Source organism: Nuphar pumila, unplaced genomic scaffold (assembly GCF_984573655.1).
Source record: "Nuphar pumila unplaced genomic scaffold, dmNupPumi1.hap1.1 HAP1_SCAFFOLD_1164, whole genome shotgun sequence".
Lineage (NCBI taxonomy): Eukaryota > Viridiplantae > Streptophyta > Magnoliopsida > Nymphaeales > Nymphaeaceae > Nuphar > Nuphar pumila.
In genome coordinates this window covers 1-20,266 of record NW_028323602.1, presented here as the reverse complement: position 1 = coordinate 20,266, position 20,266 = coordinate 1, and the positions used below count along the sequence as shown (strand labels likewise).

The window sequence follows — 20,266 nt, the reverse complement described above, 5'->3', positions numbered from 1 at the left end:
CCGATTCCTATTCCGATGTAACCATTGATCTCGTGCGCACGATAGCTCTGGCAGCGCGCCGTTGCTGTGTACTTAGCGTGACTTAGCGTGAGGGAAGGGTTGTGCGCAGATTGACTTTGAAGGCTCCGAAGACTTCTGCTGGATTATTCAAATCCAATAAAGCTTTCCGTTCTGCACGGTGCGTGACTTTCGAGTCCTATGTGTGCATTGCATTTCTCGCAGGACTCGGGTTGTCCATGTTCCACAATTGCTCGCGACGTAGCTCAAATAGCTTGCCAGACACGAATCCGTGCCCTTCGTCGTTTTCATGACTCCGTTAAAACATTCATGTAATGGGTTGGGACAGCAGCTGCTAACAGACTGCTGTATCGTAACATGATTCGGGGTTGACCAATCCTGGATTTCCTGAAACATGAAGCATAGGGAAAGTGTTGCCACTGCATCCATTTCATGAGTGACGAGCACTTGCATCAATGTTGAACGCTGCTTACTCAGGTAGGTGAAGTACACATTGGCAAATCGCATCGTTTTGCACAAACACTCGCCAGACTCAAAAAGAGTTGCCAAGCTAGCACTGGTTCCAGAAACTGGAGCCGGGCAATTGAAGGTGAATCTTTGGCCAGTTGTCTTGCAGACCGAGGCTCACACGGGACAACATGGCCGCATCCGCAGCTGCTTCAGACCATGAGGCGTGGACTGCTCAGGACAAACGTCGTATGCTGCATGTCGTGTACCGGGTCGGTCATCTCCAGGACACCATTGATTACTACACCAAGCACTTTGGCATGAAGGTGTGTACTGCATGCCGCCTACTGGATACTCCCTTTGTCGGCGAAAACCTATGGCGGCGCAGTTTGCAGCATGCTTGCTGATTCCCAATATAATTGCCAACGTGGAGGTGGGCATGTTGTATGTGATGATGTATCTTTATAATACTACCGCATCCACATGGACATTGGCAACCTCAAGAACTACTTGGGATATACATCAGCAAAATCATCAGACAGGGCATCTTCATGGGCGAGTGTCTGGAGCGGTTGCTTCCCTTGGGCAGTTGGTGCCATTGACAGGGAGGCCGACTTCCCTCTCAATTGCGCAAGCATTGTTTCCCTGGAGTCATTGCAGGGAAAAAATGCTGAATGACTCCAGGGAAACAAGCCTGGACCAAGGCTTGTTTTTCTCGGCGAACTTTACGTGATTGTTGCTATAACTGTAACACACTCTCAGCGATTTCTTGGTGAGCAAGGTACCTAGAGCGATGAAAGCAAGAGCTATGCCCTGGACAGCAAAGTTGTCACCGATGGGAGGGCATGTGGGTGTTAGCTGTAAGCATGAGCGACGGGAGGCATCTCACCATATGTCGTCGTACCTCGTCACAACACGACCGCAGTCACTGGGACATGGGCAACTTCAAGAACTACCTGACAATCAGTGCTGCCAGTACCGTCATGAAAGCCTCTTAATCAGCCACGACGTAACCATCTATGCTGCCATGTTGTCCGTGACTGCGTCCGTGGCAGTAGATTTCATGACGCAATTTCATGATGCGTTTTTCAATGACACCGCTTCCGCCTGGTTTGCTGCGCGATAGGATTTCCAGTGGCCAGTTGGCATGTCGGCTTGTGCAGGTCTTTTGGTAGGAATTAAAAAGGTCCTGATGCACCGGTTAACACTGCTGAATCCACTGATAACTGAAAAATGTATGTTGGTTTTTGTAGTTGCAACTTCAAGTGCAATGGAGAATGAGTGGCACCAGTCCCAGTCAGCCGAGGCAAGTGTGCCAGGATCAGCTGACTCGCCATGACCTCATCTCATGGTGCACACGAACCAGCAACTCATTCTAGTCCACATCTCATGGTTTATACGAACCAGCAACTCATTCTTTAGGACCAGTTGGACTTGCCATGTCCGCATCTCGTGGTTGACGCGAGCCAGCAACTCACTCCCCGACCACATTTTCATGGTGTGTAATTTCTGCAGCTTTTGAGGCAGCGAGATGTGCCAGATGAGAAGTACACCAACGCTTTCCTGGGCTACGGTCCCGAGCAGACGAACTTTGCGCTGGAGCTGACTTACAACTACGGTGTGGAGAGCTACGATCTCGGGGAGGGCTTTGGGCACTTCGGCCTTGCGGTTCCAGATGTCTACAAAACAGTGGCCAGCATCAAAGACGCCGGCGGCAAGGTGAGCATCCTCTTGCTACTGCTCTTGCTTCCTTTTGGCCATTGGTAACCAGTAACAAGGACCACTGAAAACAGCAAACAAGGCACCTAAAGATGATACATAATGGAACAAACAGTTCCAGAACACTGATGATGATCTTACTGTAAACTCCGATGGCTGCGAATACTCCTCATCAGACAATGTGAATGTCCGCGTTGTCCACTTTGAGTTTGCCGCTTTCTGCCATTCCAGTAACCCTTACAACATATCTTTACATCTTATGAATTGCATATCACCGCTTGGTACACCTCGGTTGCCTGTAAGCTGGCATGGCGATGTCAAGCTGGGTGCCCTCCTGTGTAGGTTTCTCGGGATGCAGGCCCGGTTCAAGGGGGCAAGAGTGTGATCGCGTTTGTGGACGATCCTACTGGGTACAAGTTTGAGCTCATCCAGCGGGCTGAGAGCCCAGAGCCACTGTGCCAAGTGATGCTGCGGGTCACCAACCTCGAGAAGTCAATCGAGTACTACACCAAGTGCTTAGGAATGAAGTTGCTTCGCACACGCGAGAACCCTGGTGCGCTGTCATGGTGATGTTGAGCCCAATGTAACACCTTGAACGTGCTGCCATGGTTGCTTGTGGACTTTTCCTGATGATGAGCACGGTGCAACACATTCTGACGGTCAATGAGCTGTATCACTTCAAATGTGCTGTCTTTGTTGCTTGTTGACTATTTCCTGCCATTATCTATGTGATGTAACGATGACATCGTCGATGTGACACATTTCTTTGCAGCACTATCCAGGGAGACCGGAGTTTGTAAGGGTCATTCTAGAGATAGCACATTCGTGTGGGCATTGGCAACTCGTAGTGTTACTTGAGAATCACATGCTCTTGAATGGGAACTTCCCAGCTCTATCACAATTGCTCTCTCATCATCTGTTTCAACGGACCTTTTACCAGGGATGTTGGCGAGCTGTACTTACAGAATCGCCATATGCATCGATTGTAGAAGTTCGCAAATCGCAGCCATGACTGATGCAAGGGGGGTGAGAGCTGGAGGCTTCTAGGCCTACCACCCTTCGCTCATGTACACTATCCTCAACTGTCGTTTGGAACCATTGGGAAGTGTCTCTGATTCGATGATAATGTGTTATGTCCATGCTGCTTACAGACAAGCGAAAAGACAAGGATCAGGGCAAGATTGGGCAGTGTGCTTGCAGAGTACAAGTATACTTTGGCGTTCCTTGCATATGGCCCGGAGGAGTCCAACACAGTGTTTGAGCTCACCTACAACTGGGGCAGGGATGAACCCTACAGCAAAGGCAATGCATATGCTCAGGTATGCTGCTTGCACCGTGATAATGCTTGGGTGAATATATGGTCTATCAACCAAGCGTTAACGTATTTGCTGCCTACCGCCTTCCTTGTGAACTAATGCATATCTAACAATGAAAGCGGAAACCTTGCCTTGTTCTATGCCCTGCTTGCCGCCCCATTCCTCCTCCTCTGCCTTTCTGTGGATGTGGTATGTATTGGAGGGTTATACTACTTTCTTCACCAAAGCATTTGACAGAATGAGTTGAAAAGTAACAGGTGCGCTAGATATCCCATGGCATTGAGCAGGGTGTGAGACAGTGGGCCTTTCCCAAGCAGAGGTATGTACATAGTTGACCTCAACACTAGCAAATTTAGCAGGGTCTCGTCGTTTGTCATTCATACATTTGGCTGCAAGGACACAGTACCACACTGCATACATGCATCAAAGTTATCGTTGATAGAATGAATCCCCTAACCCCTTGCAGGTGGCCCTGTCAACCGAAGACGTGTACAAGACTGCTGAAGCGATCCGGGCAGCTGGAGGGAAAATCACCCGGGAACCAGGGCCTTTACCATCGATTGGCACCAAAATCCTAGCCACGACCGATCCAGATGGCTGGAAAATTGTGTTTGTGGACAATACCGACTTCCTGGAGGAATTGAAGTAGATTGTTGTGAGTTTTGTCATTTTACACTGCATGGCCAGTGAGTGGGAATATAGTGTGCTTGTAGTAAATCATGTTATCATGCGATGTGTCGATGTATTGCCTGGTACTACACAAACAAAGTGTAAAATCTTGGGGTATGCAATGTGCATTACGTAACTGTGTCATTGCGGCAAAGACATTGCTGTGTCAAATGCCTAACAGGTAAAGTCGAGGGTAGTACACCTTGCTGCTTGCATTGAATAGGCAATGCGGGTAAGATCTTACTCAAACATCATCTTGTTGCACGAACATAGACCCCGTCATGCATCATGACTATTCCAGATGTTCCAGACAGTGCACCTCGCCTCATAACTGATTGATGATGTGGCATGCAATTCCTCAAGGTGCAGCAACACATCCACATCGCTACACTGTGCCCACTACCCCTGCACCATCACATCACGGGACATTCATATTTCTTTGCAATCACCTTAATCCTCTCCCACAATATCCATGCTCTATCACACTGGAGCAATGCCATATATCACCAAATGTTGAGGGTTCCATGTTCAACCCAGCCACGAGGGAGCAAGTTCTATCGCAAACGGCTGGGCGCCTTGAAAGCCACTTGGTTGATAAAGTTCCCGATCATGTCTGCTTCGTCGCTGGAGTCGCCTGTGGCCGCCATGTCACCGTGAGTCATGATGTGGTGTTTCTGAGCCTTCAGCAGTTGCAGCAGTGTGCTGTGAGCTTGATCAAACTCAGCCTCAAGCTCCAGCAACTTGTTTTGAAAGAGGCTGTCCAAGGCCGCAGCTCGGAGCGCATTAGCTTTTGCTTGGCTGTCCATCTGAGCCAGTGCACCAGAACTCGAAGCCTCTGCAGTGCACAGTCCAGAGTCAAGGCTCGGTCAATCCTCGCTGACATAGCTACCGGTCACTCTTCAAACTGTGAATAGCCACCAACCAGTCACCTGCCCGCCCACACAAAACAAGCTACATCCACGTGTCAAACCATCCACTTAGGGAATCCAAGTAGGACCACTACGAGCAAATGCAAGGGCATTCAGAGGCCTTGTCCGGTGCCATGAGCACCACCAATTTCGAACACACTCGACCCACACCTGTGGGAGAAGCAAGACCATAGCAAACTGTGCTCGATGCTCCGCAACTGCAATGTCGCAGAGACAGACACGGCGATGTTCAGGAGACGATGAAGCAGCACTGACCGATTATTCGAAAGGCAAAGACAGACAAGACGGCACAAGACGGGAACAACGACGTGCGCGCCAAGATGAAGCAGCGCTGACTGATGATGCGAAATGTAGACAGGCAGGACGGCACAAGGCTGGAACAACGGCAGAAACAGAACCGCGCGCGACACCGTCGGCTCCCCGTGAGGGTCGAAGGAAGCCGTCCTGGATGTGGTCGCAAAACGAGCGCGCTGAGAGACTGATGGTGGCGATGGTGGCGAGCGTCTTCATGCGAGCGAGCAAGCAACCCTGAAGAACCTTTCGGAGGCACTCGCCATGGAGAGCGATGACCTCATCCAGTGACGAGGCAGTCGCGAACGCAACGAGCATCTCATGCCATTGCGGCTCAAGCACCTCGACGGTCATGAAGCGGAGGTACTGCTGCACGAAGAACGTCATGCGGTGACAGAGGGAGTGCGCGTGCCGCATCATGCTGATTGCGGCTTTGTCTCGGGCGTCGGTGGGGTCGAGCCGCAACAGCCTCGCCTTTTGCAGCTGCTGCCATGTCTGGGAGAGGTTGCGCTCCACGTACTGCATGGCAGTGTCTGCTTGTTGTCTGGAACTACGAGAAACAACATCACAGCTGGGGCCAAACGTCACTCGTTCGCAAGCTCATCTGCTGTGTTGTGTTTGATTGACAGCTGGCCGCAGCGTTTCGCCAGAATCTCTGATTTCCCCGGTCCAGGCATCCGAAAATACGTAGTTTCCCCGGACAAAGTTGGGGGTTGAAACCTGTTCTGGCAGGCACTGATGCTCATATGCTTGTGTGGATCGAGGCTCAGTGATTCAGAGGTGGAGCTTGACTGACCGGAGGCGGAGCTGTGGGTCAGTATCCCCTTTGTGACCTTGAGTTATGGTTTTACCACATGACCCACCACATCCACTGAGACACCGGGAGCTTCAAGAACTACATGGGAACATAACGCATCTCAAGAGGATGCATTACGCAACAGTGACATGCTGACTGATTCCCAAGTAGTTCTTGGGCTTGCTAACCTCCATGTGGACGCGGCAACGTTGTAAAAAGAAACAGTTTCATTACAACATATAAATAATGGCAGGAAATAGTCAACAAGCAGATCTCAGAAACATCATCATCATTACATCACATAGACAATGGCAGGAAATAGACAACAAGAAACAACGACAGCACATTCGAAGTGATACAGCTCAGTGAAGGTCAACGATACACGATCATCAATGTCATCATTACATCACATAGATAATGGCAAGAAATAGACAACAAGAAACAACGACAGCAGATTCGATGTGATACAGCTCATTGAACGTCAGCGGTCATCATCATGACCAATCAGCCAAGAACGAAACAAGTTGCCGCCAATGTGATACCCAAGTCCTCACGGGTTGAAGCTCAGCACGTCGCCAGACTGCGTGACTTGCAAGTCTGGATGCTGGAAATTGCATGGATTTCAAGGACCAGAGTTCACGGAGTGGAAGCCCAATCTGGCACAGCACCGAAGCTGCCTTCTGGAGAAGCGCACCCGCAACTGGATGAGGTGTTTGAAGAGGAACTGATACTTTCGCATCATGGCGGGAGGAACCACGAGGTTGAGGGGCCACTGCACCTTGAAGGAGAGCATCAGCAGCTCCACAGCCTTGAGCTTGATGTTGCTGTTGTTGGCGTTGGCTTGAGCGGGTTCAGAAGCCGCTCTTGCACCGTCTGTGCGGGATTCTTTAGATGTTGGCTTACCAAACACTTCCTACACAGGTTGTCCATGTCAACGAGGTGTGCCAGGTTGCAGCACAGCGAGCGAAGTCATCGCAGTCATACTCATAATGTCTCGTTTGATGTCCGGTTTGGTCTTAATATTAACGGACAAAACGTACCTTTACAGACCGGTTTGGGCCTTAACCAACAACACTCCGCAAAATGGAAAGCAAGGTATCTGAGAATATTTCACAAGTGAGGGACAAAAGGGTGCTGGCCTTCGCAATGATTCCACGACCATCGCGGCGCAATCGCTCCAGAAAGTTCTAGTTGCCTGGCTCTTTGTTCAGGTGTCTCATTCCTGTCACCACGGGGATATATGTATATGGCCGACCAGGCTCGGCTGTCGAGAGACAATGCATTGCTGCTCTGATCAGACATAGCTAATCTATCAAAATAAGCCACCTCGGAAGATGTCTGATCCCGTATACCATACGAACCCGGACGGTGTTTGCAATCCTGCGTTTCGATTAGACAAAATGCAACTTGGGCAGCAGTCCGGCACCGTAGCAGCCCTCAGGAGGCGCCTGAAACTCGGGCTTTTGAAGGAAACTGTCGCAAAGTAAAGCATAGACGCACCGCATGCAGGTGACTAAAGTAGGTGGGGTCAAGCTCCAGGCAGATCTGATCGTGATGGGGGTCGCTGTTAAGTGAACTGGTGCGGACCGCAAGCTCCAGCAGCGATCGAAGCCTGGGTTGGCTGGCATCGCCTGCAAGCTTGTGCAGCTCGTCTTCCGCATTGTCGAGGAAGTTGTTGAGGAAGTCGCCCTGGTCGAGGAAGAAGTAGTGCTTGATCGAGCTCAGCCAGGAGACGAGGCCGAAATCATTGAGCATCATCTCGAGGAGCGCAGCTGAGGCTCGGCGGTAGTATGACTGAATGCTGTGTAGGTAGCGCCCCTGTGGGTCGTAGTCCACGGTTTGGTCGGCGCTTCGCCCGACCTGCGCGCCCTTGCCGCTCTCGCGAAGCACGTTGAGGTACTTTCCTGCAGCCGGATGCTCTTGGTGTTACGCCAGGCGGAGAGTTTTTTGGGTTCAAACGCCTGTAAACAGGGTTCGCCAGTTGCAAACCCTGAACAGTCTCAGGTTTTGCAACCCTGAAACCCTCTGAGTTTCTAGGGTCTACTGGTGACCCTAAAAACAGTACCGCATCCAGATGGATATTAGCAACTTCAGTACTGATCCATCGTTGGGCATGATTTGGAAGTTGCGCACCAGCCGCAAGCACATAGTGCGAGTGTGCTCGTAAGAAGCTCGGCACGTCGTCCTCCAGGCCGCCCTCGAGCAAGGGGCGTTTCCGTAGCACATGCCGACTCGTCCAATAGCCGGCCTGCCCATCGACGTCGGACTCAATGCCAATGGAGGGGTCTTCAATGATCATGAACTCATCGTAGGGGTCGTCGAGGATGCCCTCCGATACCCACTTTGTGAGGATCACGAAGTACGGTACGGTGGCGGCATGCAGGAAGCGCTGCACCAGGTTGCAAGCGACCGTGTCGCCCGCCAGGCGGCTTGCTTTGAGGTGCAGGAGGTCCAGTAGGGCGCAGCCGGTGAGCTTTCGGCGAGACGCCTCCGCACAGATTCCTGCGGCGCAGGAGCGATTGGCATTACTTTTCGCCGCACGAGGTACCATGCATTGGCACATAACTGGCACGGTTGATGACATTATTCACGCGGTGTTGTCCGGAAACGAAAGCCTTGCACAGGGGGCGATACAATCAGCAACCAGTGTGGCGATCATATGCTTCTTCTTTGTGCTGCATGGGACGACGCCCGGTGCTTCGCCAGGCAGTTTGCTTTGTGGGTCTGTATCCTTCAAAATGCATGGTTATCTGGGGCATCGATGGGGTCGATCCCCATTCCAGCAAAGCTCTGAAGACGCCATTGCGGGCAGCAGACGTCTCAAGGGGCAGGGGGCAGCATCTGTCCGGCAAACCTCAAGAGCAGCTTCTCCATAAGGCTGCGTCTTAGACCAGACAAACAGTTCTGCACAGGCGTGATGAAGCTTGGCAGTGTGCAACGAAAAAGGCGTGAATCGGGGGGGGGAGGGAACATACCCGCAGTAAGCTCGAGCACGTTGAGGGCGGGCTGGCAGTAGAACCAGAGCGCTTGGAGGGTAAGCTTGCCGCTGAGCATCTGGTGCTCAAGTTGCGCGACCATCAGAGCCCAATCGTCCAACACATCACGGACAGCCGCCGCAAACGCATGGCACACCATTCCAAACTCAAATGCGAGGCGGCTCTCCACATATCTATGCAGCAGCAGCACTGACTCGGCGATTGGAAGCGTCCTGCAGCCATTGCCGTTGACTCAGCACTCACTAGATAGACTGGTAGATAGACTGATGATGATCATTGCAGGGTAGGACGACGAAGAAGACTTGTCAGGCCAGGCTATGGTATGTCAGGCTGGTCCAGGTACGCTAGCCTCAGGTGATGGTAACGATAGCACTGCTTCCCATGTATTACTTCAAGAGTTGCCAATGTCCATGCAGATGTGGTGTGTTGTAAAACATACATCATTACATCACATGGATGATGGCAGGAAACAGTCAAAAAGCAACGACAGCACATTCGAAGTGATGCAGCTCATTGAACGTCAGCGGTCAGAACAAGCAACCAAGCCTGTCACGAACGCGTGGCCGCTCGCACGAGCGAAAAGAGAGCGCCGGTACATGACGTCATCATCATGCTCGTGAATGCAAATTACTGGGCATGCAATGGCGTTTCTGCGGAACCAGGCAGGACTTGGCGGGGCAGCACAGCCCGGCGCCTCCTATCGCCGTGTGCGAATGGAAAGGACGGACCTTTTGACCTCCTCCTCAATGAAGTGGCTACAGGGGCTGTTGAGAACGTAGACAAGGTGCATGCTACCACCAGGGCCGGGCGCTTCGCGGACGCTGACGTATTGGCCCTCCAGCCCCAAGAACACGTAGAGAAGGTCGTCCACTAGCAGCAGCTCCTGCTGTACATCGCTCTTTCCTTGCAAGCCGTCGCGGGGAGGCTCGGAGTGCGCCCTCCTGGCCGCTTGAAGAAGCGCATCGCCTGCACATTGAAAGCAGCGATTAGAAGCCCCCAATGCAGTCCGGTGATGTATCTTTTTACATTCCTACCGCACCCACATGGACATTAGCAACTCCAAGCACTGCTTGGGAATCGCTGCTATCGTTACCATCACCTGAGGCTAGTGTACGTGGACCAGCCTGACCTACCATAGCCTGACCTCTTGCAGGCAATTCACTGCTACAAGTTAGCAGCAGGGGAGGGCAGGTCGTCAAGGTCCACAGTGCCACATGAGAAGTGCCGGGGGTTGGTCCCAGAAGAGGGGGGTACTTCAGAAGTAGCTGAGACTGGTTCGGTCGCCATACATGCCTGTGGGTTGCGAGATAGAGCAGAGAACAGGAGGCCCATGGCGCGAAACCCATGCAGTGCTCTCAACACACGGTCATCACTCGCACCTGTCACATTGCTCACACCTAACCATGTAAAACCTTACTCTGCCATGGCGCGATATCTCAAGGTCACCCGCTCGAGGATGTTGTGGCTGGTGGCAGATTTACCGCTGTACATCTTGCCTCAGGTGACGGTAACTGTAGCAACTAAATGACTCCCAAGTATCTCTTGGGATTTCCAGTGTCCATGTGGATGCGGTAGCATTGTATAATGATGCATCATCATCACGTTGAGAAGATGATAGGTCGCGGGACTTCTGCGGCTGTGTAGTGCAATGGCAGAGCGCTTGACTTCCAATCAGCACGCGTCGATTCGAATCACGCTCGAGATAGCTGCTATTCGTGCAACTCGGGTGGTGGGAGTATCGTCCGCAATGAGAGAAGGGGACGACGGGCGCACCAACAAGGTAGGGGCGTTCGGAGTCCCATTGCGGGACGTCTCGGTCCTGCACTCGCTCTCGCAGGTGACCAGGCGCTGACTCAGCGATGACGACCGGCATGGGCGCGAAGAGGTTGCCGGCGTCAGGGAGGGTCACTTTTGGGCCGGCACTCTGGCCTGAGGATCTCCGCTCGAGTTCCACTTGGGAGGCTGGCTGGTACGACTCGGCTCGCAGGGTTCCAGGGGTGGCTCCGAAGGTGTCCATGAAGAGAGGGTTGGGGTACTGCACTCATGATGATGATGATGATTATTACGACCGCCGACGTTCAATGAGCTGTATTGTTTCGAATGTGTTGATGTGGTTGTTTTCGGCCTAAGCCGTAGCTCTTGCTCTTTCTCTGTGCGATGTAATGATGATGATTATCACTTCGAATGTGCTGACTTGGTTGCTTGTTGACGTTTTCCTGCCATTATCTATGTGATGTAATGATGATGTACCTTTTGACAACACTACCCGCATCCACATGGACATTGGCAACCAAGAAGCACTTGGGAATCAGTGCTACTGCTACCGTTACCATCACCTGAGGCAAGCGTACCTGGACAAGCTGACATACCAAAGCCTGACCTGACATGTCTTCACCCATGAGAATAAGACAATGTGCATAAACACTCATGCATATTGCACTGACGACCATCAAGTCCGCCGTCCTGGGACCCCGGGACGGACCGTGTGAAAAGCCTTCCCCCCCCATTGAAGTGCTGCCCTCGGCAAAGCGACATCAGTGCTTCGTCAAAATGGAGTTTGGCCCCCATTTCTGTACGAAGAAATCACCTGCAAATTACGGGCCTGCCAAAAGGTTAGGCAACACGCCTTGCAAACAAAAAACCATTATATTCTCTATCAGCCCCTGCTGAGGTCGCGGTGCTCATCACGCCCCTGAACCAGCAAAGCCAAAAAGGAATGTACCCGAAATGTGCAGCTAAACCGGGACCCCTAACATTGAACCCCGCATAGACTCCACCTCCCGTACACCCCCCAAATTTGCAGAAACTGCCAAGCAATGTGCTGCAAACGCCGCTCGACCCGCTTCCCCAGAACCCCCTTCACGTTGAAATGCATCACTGCTTCTAGGCGGAGAAAACGATTCGGGGAGCTTACCTGGGCTGGTAGCTGGGCCGGTGGTGCTGCAGCTCCCCTCCCACGACTGCTGCCAGCGCTTGGAAGGCTGTCGACGGGCGAGTCAAAGTCAAGGGTTGAGGGGCGACGCCAGGCGCTGTGCGATGCTGACGCGCGGCGTGATAGCTGATGTGTCCAGCGGGGGCGGGCGACCTCCCAAGGGAAGGGGTGGCCGGCTTGCAAGATTCACCAGTGGAGTGTGGGAGGCGAGAAATGGAGGAACCTGTGGCACACAGCACATCGCAGTCAGTTTCAGCGCTCATGAGAGTAGTTCTTGGAGTTGCCAATGTCCATGTGGATGCGGGTAGTGTTGAAAAAGATACATCATGATCAAGAGAAGCTATTCCAGGTACGCTTGCCTGTGGTGACAATACTTGTAGCGCTGATTCCCAAGTAGCTCTTGGAGCTGCCGATGTCTATGTGGATGCGATAGCGTTGTACAAAGATACATCGTCATCATCATGAGACATGCAGGTCCGGCTTGGTAAGTCAGGCTGGTCCAGGTACTCTTAACTCAGGTAAAGGATATGGTAGCACTGATTCCCAAGAAGTTCTTGGAGTTACCAATGTCCGTATGGATGCTGTTGTGTTGTAAAAAAAAGCAACATGAGACACCCAGGACTTGCGGCGCACAGCACATTGTAGTCAATTCAAGCACAACGCACTTAGAGTGATGACACTTTCCCCTTCATGACCAAAGATATGCCATCAACACTCGAGCTGTGAAGGCTGCAAAGACTAGTGCTGAACAATTTGTGTTCCGCTTTCCTTAGCTTTTTGGTTGTTGGTCCACATCCTCAGCACCAACCAATTGTGCTAAGCAATTTAAAGCCAGTTCCCCTTTGACTTTCACACTTTGCTCAGCACTTGCGGTGTCTTGTGAAATCCCTCGTGCAATTGACTAACGGCCGTCAGATGTTCCGTGTTGTTTGATGGCCACGATCTACAAGTTGAGATGTGTGACTGCGCAGCAGGTCAAGTGGACGAGCACCCTCTGCAGCACGTTGTCTCCTCCCCAGAATCCACCCATGGCCAGCTCACATGGAAGCGATTCTCTCTCTCACATGCAACAAGTCCCGCACTTGAAGTGGTGTGATGGCTTGAAGGCACGAAAATGGGTATTTGCTTTGGGTGCATATGCAACCCACGAGGTATTCGATTTCTTCCAACAGCTTTCCATGTCCCTGCTAAGCAACCATGTGGCGGGGAGCTTCGCCCTTTGCAAATCTTGGCATCCCTGACATGCGTAGACAACGGGGTCATAGCAAGGATATGGGGTGTTACGCGCGCCCTCATTGGTTGAAGGAGGAATTGAGATGCATACCTCGAGCTGCATTGGGCCCGCTGACAGGCTGGGCATCAACGAGTTGCTCGTTTTGTTCTTGTTTTCAGCGGCGTTCGATGATGTTGGACTGCACACTTCCGCACTGATGGCAGGGTGCTTGGCTATCTTTGAGAGCAAGCTGACAAAGTTACCAACTTCCTCGGGCAGAACCTTCTTGAGGCTCTCGTATCGCTCCTTGAACTCCTCTGGATGCGGTGAAGCATCGGACAAGTGCCTGACCGCCTCCTGAGCGTCGATCTGCAACCCAAGTGTGCTTAGTGCAACTCTCATCTTAAGGGTGGTTGAGCACCCTATGGACTGACACGAACCTGACTGCCAGAGCATAATGCAAGCAAGAAAACCCCAGTACAGAATCAACTTATGTAAATAAGAGAGCGGCGTTTATATGGTCGATGTGAAAGAATGCGTTCCGTCGCTTTCTACAGTTGAACACGTGAAGCAAGTGTGGGATGCGCACTTGCGCCAAAGGGGGGTCATCCTTTGTCAAATTGGTAACCATCCTGATCTTCGTAAAATTCGATACGGTGCCCGTTTGGCTGACATCCTTGGCCAGCCGGTCGATGTACTCCTCCAGCAAAGCGCGCTGCATGGTATTCAGCGTGAAAGCAAGAATCAGTAAAACACGTTTTCAACGCGTCTCAGCGGCGAGTATCATACAGAACTTGACAAGTCGCATACATTACGACGCTCACAGGGCCCTGCCGCACATTTTTTGAACATAAGGGCCGAATAACAACACGAAGGACAATGCAATATCATCGATGCAATGCCATCGTAGCTGGCGACGCCTTTCGTACAGAGTCTTACAAGCATGCACTGCAATAACACTTCTGTACACAACCACTTTGCTATGTTGTCTTCTGTCACACGTTCTCTGATTCAAATCGAAGGTCGCGGGTGTGTTGTTGTCGCTGTTGAAGGTCGATAGGGTGCAATTAGGGGGGCTTTGCTCTTTCCGGCGCAGGCGTCAAAGGGGCTGAGGCTCAGCCTGAGCAAGGTTCCAGCGCGCCCATTCAAACAAGGACCTGGATAACCTTGAACGACTTATAGCGTGATTACTGTGCTGTACACATCTGCTAGGTGGCGTTGCAAACCCTGACGTATGTGCCATGGCACGTCTTCTCTAGCTGTTGCGAGTGAAGGAGCCTTTCAATAACCGAACATTGATTTATGCTGCCTTAACGGTTGTCTCAGGTGGAAAGACCGCCTGGGTCATGTAGACTCGAACGAAACCAGTTGTGAGGAGAGTGTGTAAACCATTTTGCAGCCATGTTGCGACGCATAGCATCCTTAGCCTTTGGCAGCCGTCTATCTCAGTCTGCGAGCGCAATTGCATCCCATCACCCATCAGGTACGATGAGATTGGTTTAGGTTGCAAATTGAGCTATGTGCGTGGCAATACCCAGACCTGATCGGAAGATGAACTGCCCGAGCTATTCAAGTTCAAAAATATGCGTGCTTCCACAAACACTGATGGACAGATCGTCGAGTTGCCGTTGTACCCCAATTGAGCTGATGCAGCCAGACGCCGAGTGCGCTACAGCTGCAAGGAAGGGAGCGTCATATGCAATCGCAAAAGTTGTTTCACAGGTTTTCTCGCATCTTTCATCCATAGCAGCTGCGCTACACGGCAAGACCATCCAAATGACCCTGTCGACCCTCCGGTAGGCAGCAGCTCCTCCTCGTGGACAGGTCGCCCAGAAGACCAACACGCCGGAAACGATATGGACGACATGATAATGCAGGAAGAGATTGCGTCACCTTCCCCACGAATGGATCTGGTCCAGCTCTACTTTTCAGAGGTGAGCTCTTGTACCTGGCACTTTCGTCACCCGTGTGCAAATCAGTATTGTCCATCTCAAATGCATGCACTTAGCCGTAGCCTACATGTTTCGGCTCGAGTAACCGTTTCTAGTTTCATGGTGCGCAAAGAACTGTAAAGCCGCGAAATGTGCATGGTTGGTTCAGACCCGTGTGTGCAGGGGAGCACCGACCCCCAGGACTCGCATGTCGTCCATTCCACTCCCTGCAAAGCCTTTCGCACTGTCCATGTGGATATGGAAATGCAGTATTACGATAGGCCAGTATTTAGGATCCCCAGCTGATGGGGCGTACCTGATTTGCCATCTACAACGAAAAGCAGCATGCGGCCAACCATCAGCCCCTGGTCGAGCCACGACGCATGCATGCACGATAATTGTTAATTCCCAGTTGCACCCGAGTCGCCAATGCCCAGCTGGATGTGGTAGGCTATGAACCAATGCGTCATCATTTCCGCAATGACCGATGCTTGTGTGACGGTGGAAGCACTGATTGCACTTGGCGTGAAGAGTGTCCACGTGGACCATGGCAGCACTGCTTGCACTAGAAAGTCCATGCTCATGCAGAGTGACAGCACTAGAAAATGCCAATGGTCATGCAGACAATGACAGCACTAGGAATTGCCAATGGTCAACAGACTACCTATGCGACGACGCAGCACTTGGCAAACTGACATGGCAACTTTCTTTTGCCCGCCATTGGATGCTCAAATCTTCGAGGCTCCGGGGTCTGGGGATCCAGTATTTCGTCATAGCTGTTGATTTCGCGAAATGGCAGCGAGGTGAGTTGGCACACCGCCTTTTCTGTGCCCCTGGCGCTTGCGTCGGGGCATGAGGCCGAAGCCTCTTGGACACGTCCCTGTCGGCACAATGCGCGTCTTCAGAGGCATGGCGTGGTTCCCGATTGGTTTAGTTTACTGTATCTGCAGGACCGTTTTAATGCGAAGCAAGCCTTCAAGCACAAAAATGGGCAAATCATCTCGGGGATTCATGGCGTAGTTTCCCGGTTGATTGATTTTTTGTCATCTGCAGGACCACTTCAATGCAAAGCAAGCCTTCAAGCACAAAAAGGGGCAGATCATCTCAGAGATGCAGGCCTTCGAGCACGACACTGGAAGCTTCCCAGTGCAGATCGGCCTCATCTCAGAGCGCATCGCGTACCTCACAAAGCACTGCACCACACACCGGAAGGACCACCACTCTCGGCGTGGCCTCATGGTCCTTCTCTCTCGCCGCCGCAAGCAGCTCAAGTACCTCCGCCGGCAGAATTTCGAGCACTATGTGCAGGTACGTGTGTTGCCGGTTGTTGCTGTCCTATATACGTGTTCAGAGTCTCTTTGGGCAGAAGCATGTGTGTTGCAGGTCGTTGCCGTCCTAGGTGTGTGTTCAGTGCCTCTTTGTGCAGGGGAGCCATGTATCGTCGCGGCCTTGGAGTGTTTGCAACCTTGACTGGCGGTGCTTTCAAAGACGGCCTGCTAGTTCCGATATCTGACTTGCCCTGCGGAAACATAGCTCCGTTGCGAGTGTGTGTTGGATTCCTTGTTGCAGCCTGAGCTATGGTGATGCTGTCTATCTCTGTAACAAATATATGTTCGGTACTAGCATCTTTCAGTTGTGGACAATACTAGTACTAACTGACGCTCACTGTTTCTCAACACTCCCCTATGCGGCAGCGTCCATTTTTTTGCGGCAACATAAGCTTGTTTATGGGTGGTGCAACCCACAAGCTGTGGCTCTGTGCACCAACGTTACCACGTCTGAGTCACGCCAGTTGCAGATTCCTAACACGTCAGGAAAGGAACACACGAACAGAAGCATATAGTGGATCTTGCATTCATTGTGCGCTGTAGCTGACGACAGAGAGGAAAACCTTCGGCCCCTAGATATTACACTGGTGACATCCACACACTCATCAAAGAGGGCGGGGAGGGCGGGTGAGCTGGGTCGAAAGGCTTGAAATGGCGTCCTACAGCAGAGCTTGAACAACAGAGGTAAGCGAGTTGTGTTGGCGGTGATGGGGGAGGAGCAGACAAATGAAGATGTTGTAGCTTGGATAGCGCTTCGCCAGATTCTGGAATGTGCGGATCGCGATGTCTGAAAATGCATTAAAGTTTGGGGGCAAAAATGGGGGTAGACCCTCATTCTGGCGATTCCCTGATCTTGCTCTGGGCAAAAGCTTGATCAAGCAGAATCATTATGCCTAGAACAGTTGGGAGATTGCAAGCTGTGGTCCCCAGAAGCTCAACAATTGCAAACAGCATCTTTTCATCGGCAGCAGATGGCTGCTTGAAACAGGTGGAGATGGCAAAATCTCCACTGGAAAACTTAAGTGCATGAGTGAGTTTTTTGTACAGTTTCGTTTGAAATCAATAAGGGCATGAGTGAGTATTGCTGCAGGTGATCAACAAGTACAACCTGAAGGACAACTACTATGCATCTGGTTGGGGAGAGGTGCATAGGGTTGGCACCAACCTTAAGTGGACTCCCACTCCAGAGGACCCTGATGGCAAGATGACAGCCACCGAGAATCTGCGCAGAGTCATGAAGGAGAAGCGAGATGAGGTCAAGAGCAGGTACCTTTCAAGGCAGGCAGCATTAGAGAAGAAGCGACAGGAGATCATAGAGAACCGTCGCAAGCATATCGCATGGAGCTGGCAGCGGCGGGTTGCTGGGAATTCTGAGTATAAGTCCGTTGTGGAGGCATGGAATCTAAATGCCTGATCTGCATATTGAGGAGATAGACACCTGCTGTGATGCTGTCCCTGTCTGTGTAGTATGAGGAGATAGATTCCCAAGAATTCTTGGAGTTGCTAATGTCCATGTGGATGCGGTAATGTTTGCAACAAGATACATACATCAGATGCTTGCTTGAGCGCTTGGCTAATGCCGGTATTCAATAATATAGGCCTGATCATTCAACATCAATGAGCAGTCGGACTAACATCCATGCGGAATGCAATTATTGGGTAACGTGCTCGAGAATGCCCAAGAGAACCTCAGCCTCTTCGCACCCGACAATGGTCCAAGACCGTAATCATCAAATGGATACGCCAGCCAAGAAGGTCCAAGATCGTTATATTGTTGGTCATGGTACAAGCCTGGGTTCACCTTCTTCCAGGTTTCAAGGTTCTATCAATCAAGGTAGATGACGAGATTCAGGGTATTCAGGGTTTGTTGCTGTCTCAAAACTGCTCTACAGCAAACCCAGAGACAGACGTAGACCATTGCGCTGTTGTCTTATCTGCTGGCTAACTTTTCTCCGCAGATCACAAGATAGTTTAGATGACTCGGCTCGATCGAGCGCAAGCTGCACACGTGACAACAGGGCGACAGTGTCATTGCGCTGGGCCTCATTGTAGAGTGCGAGCCAATCACGGCCGCCAACGACAGCAACACACACCCCATGACCTTCCAGAACCGTTCGCAGCGACTGTGCACTAGGCAAAAGCTGCACAGCGTCACATGAGTCCTCGCCTGGATGAATTTGAACACAATCCTGCTCAGTGGCGATGAACACTGCGGCGTAAACGGGCGCATCGCCACGGGTGTGTGTTTGTTGTTGCCCGGACGTCGCTTGCAGCTGATTTACGTCAGAATCGACACCGGCAAAGCTCGATGCCTGAGTTGCCGCACTGCGCCCATCAATGACAGGCAGGTGGTCATCCAGCGCCGCGTTTGTTGGGGGGAGCATTTGTCGTTGCAGAAACACCAGCTGACGTCGTGGAACCGCGCCTAGCAGCTGTGACGGGGGTTTGCAATCAAACCTCAACGGTGCCGACGACCAGGGACGGCGCAGGTCATGAAAGGCCATCGCCCTGGCGTGTGAGGAGCACGGAGCAGAGCGTTTGGCGCACAAACGCCATCGACGCGAGCTCTGACTCACCCCGTCGTCCACACCAGCAGTGCCCAGGCTCGTTCCATGGCGCTGGGGTCAAGCGAACTAGGGGAGACACGCTACAATCAGCACTTTCAGACACGGGGGCAGTCGACCGCAGAGTTTCTGAGTCCTCCAGGGGGTTCCATGTGGCTGCGATAGTGCTGTAAACAGACAGATCATCTTCTGGGGGGCGCCATCCACCCCACGAGCCCCCACGCCAAAAAAGCTCTGAGAGGAGGAGCAAACGGAGGAGGAGAAGAGGGGGGGGGGGAGTGCGACGTCATTCGTTGCTGCCAGGCGTTGTCTGCGGCAGAAGCTGCAGCGAACCCTGAAGCGACGCGTGAGCGGAGAGGATGGAGCGCAGCAGTTCGCGAGCGATGGCGATCCTCCGACGCTCTGAGGACAGTTCTGCGACCGACGTCCTGGCGGCAATGAGTCTCTGCAGTAGGGCATCGGCATGCTCGAGGGTAGGAGCGCGCACGCGCTGAGTCAGCAGGCCACACTGCAGCAGCATCGACACGCACCGCGCACAGTCATCGAGCAACTGGTCGGAGTCCTCCTCATGCTCAGGGGGAATCGAGCGCATAGCGGGCGCAGAGAAAGCAGCAGGTAGCACTAGCGCGATTTCTTCCATCATTGCTTCAGCGGCATGCGCTATCACTTCGCTGCCTGACGTGCCACATGTGAGGGCCACATCATGCAGCTCCTGCACCCTACTTCTCAGTCGCTCCAAGGCATTGACTCTGGAATCTGATGCCTCCATTGCCATGACCGGAAGACGGGCATCTGGCCCCGAGCTATCTGAACGCAGAGGTGCAAATGGCACTGTCATCGATGCTGCGCTTTGGCTGGTTGGCTCACCGGGAAACGAGTTCAGATCTGCAGTGTTGCTCACAAAGGGCCGGTGCAGGACCGATGGAGCGCTAGAGGGTGAGCTGGGCGAGTCTGACATCGCTGCGGCAGTGAGAGTCTCAACGACAGAAATTTGCGGAGGCTGTGGCGGCAAAGGCGGAAGGTGGCAGTGAGGGTGCGCAACGCGGCTGCGTGAGCAGGGTTTGTGGCGGGAGACGAAGCAGCTATGACTGGGCCGCTGGCTAGGAAGAATGTGCTG

At 52.3% G+C, this 20,266-nt stretch overlaps 2 protein-coding genes across 2 annotated transcripts; one reads left to right on the top strand and one right to left on the bottom strand.

Annotated features, from left to right (window-relative positions):
- Positions 1-698: 698 nt before the first annotated feature.
- LOC149809497 (putative lactoylglutathione lyase, chloroplastic) lies at positions 699-4,149 on the top strand. The gene is made up of 5 exons (XM_089994814.1): positions 699-791; positions 1,981-2,184; positions 2,527-2,737; positions 3,385-3,503; positions 3,967-4,149. Exons 1-5 carry the CDS (start codon positions 717-719, stop codon positions 4,147-4,149), a joined length of 792 nt encoding a protein of 263 aa, XP_089850940.1. The 5' UTR covers positions 699-716.
- Positions 4,150-6,807: 2,658 nt separating this feature from the next.
- LOC149809496 (gamma-tubulin complex component 2-like) lies at positions 6,808-8,769 on the bottom strand. The gene is made up of 3 exons (XM_089994812.1): positions 8,175-8,769; positions 7,686-8,089; positions 6,808-7,098 (listed from the first exon to the last, which is right to left on the bottom strand). The coding sequence occupies exons 1-3, from the start codon at positions 8,767-8,769 to the stop codon at positions 6,808-6,810; spliced, it is 1,290 nt and encodes a 429-aa protein (XP_089850938.1).
- Between the last annotated feature and the right edge of the window lie 11,497 nt (positions 8,770-20,266).

Bases quoted from the DNA above. Each gene is read 5' to 3' on its own strand.
- LOC149809496 (XM_089994812.1), bottom strand. From the start codon at position 8,769: ATGTCATCAACCGTGCCAGTTATGTGCCAATGCATGGTACCTCGTGCG. The intron at 8,090-8,174 runs GTTTGCAACTGG...ATCCGGCTGCAG, and splicing joins AAAACCTGAGACTGTTCAGG to GAAAGTACCTCAACGTGCTT. The intron at 7,099-7,685 runs GTGCGTCTATGC...CAACCTGTGTAG, and splicing joins ACTTTAGTCACCTGCATGCG to GAAGTGTTTGGTAAGCCAAC.
- LOC149809497 (XM_089994814.1), top strand. From the start codon at position 717: ATGCTGCATGTCGTGTACCGGGTCGGTCATCTCCAGGACACCATTGAT. The intron at 2,185-2,526 runs GTGAGCATCCTC...CCTCCTGTGTAG, and splicing joins TCAAAGACGCCGGCGGCAAG to GTTTCTCGGGATGCAGGCCC. The intron at 3,504-3,966 runs GTATGCTGCTTG...AACCCCTTGCAG, and splicing joins AAGGCAATGCATATGCTCAG to GTGGCCCTGTCAACCGAAGA.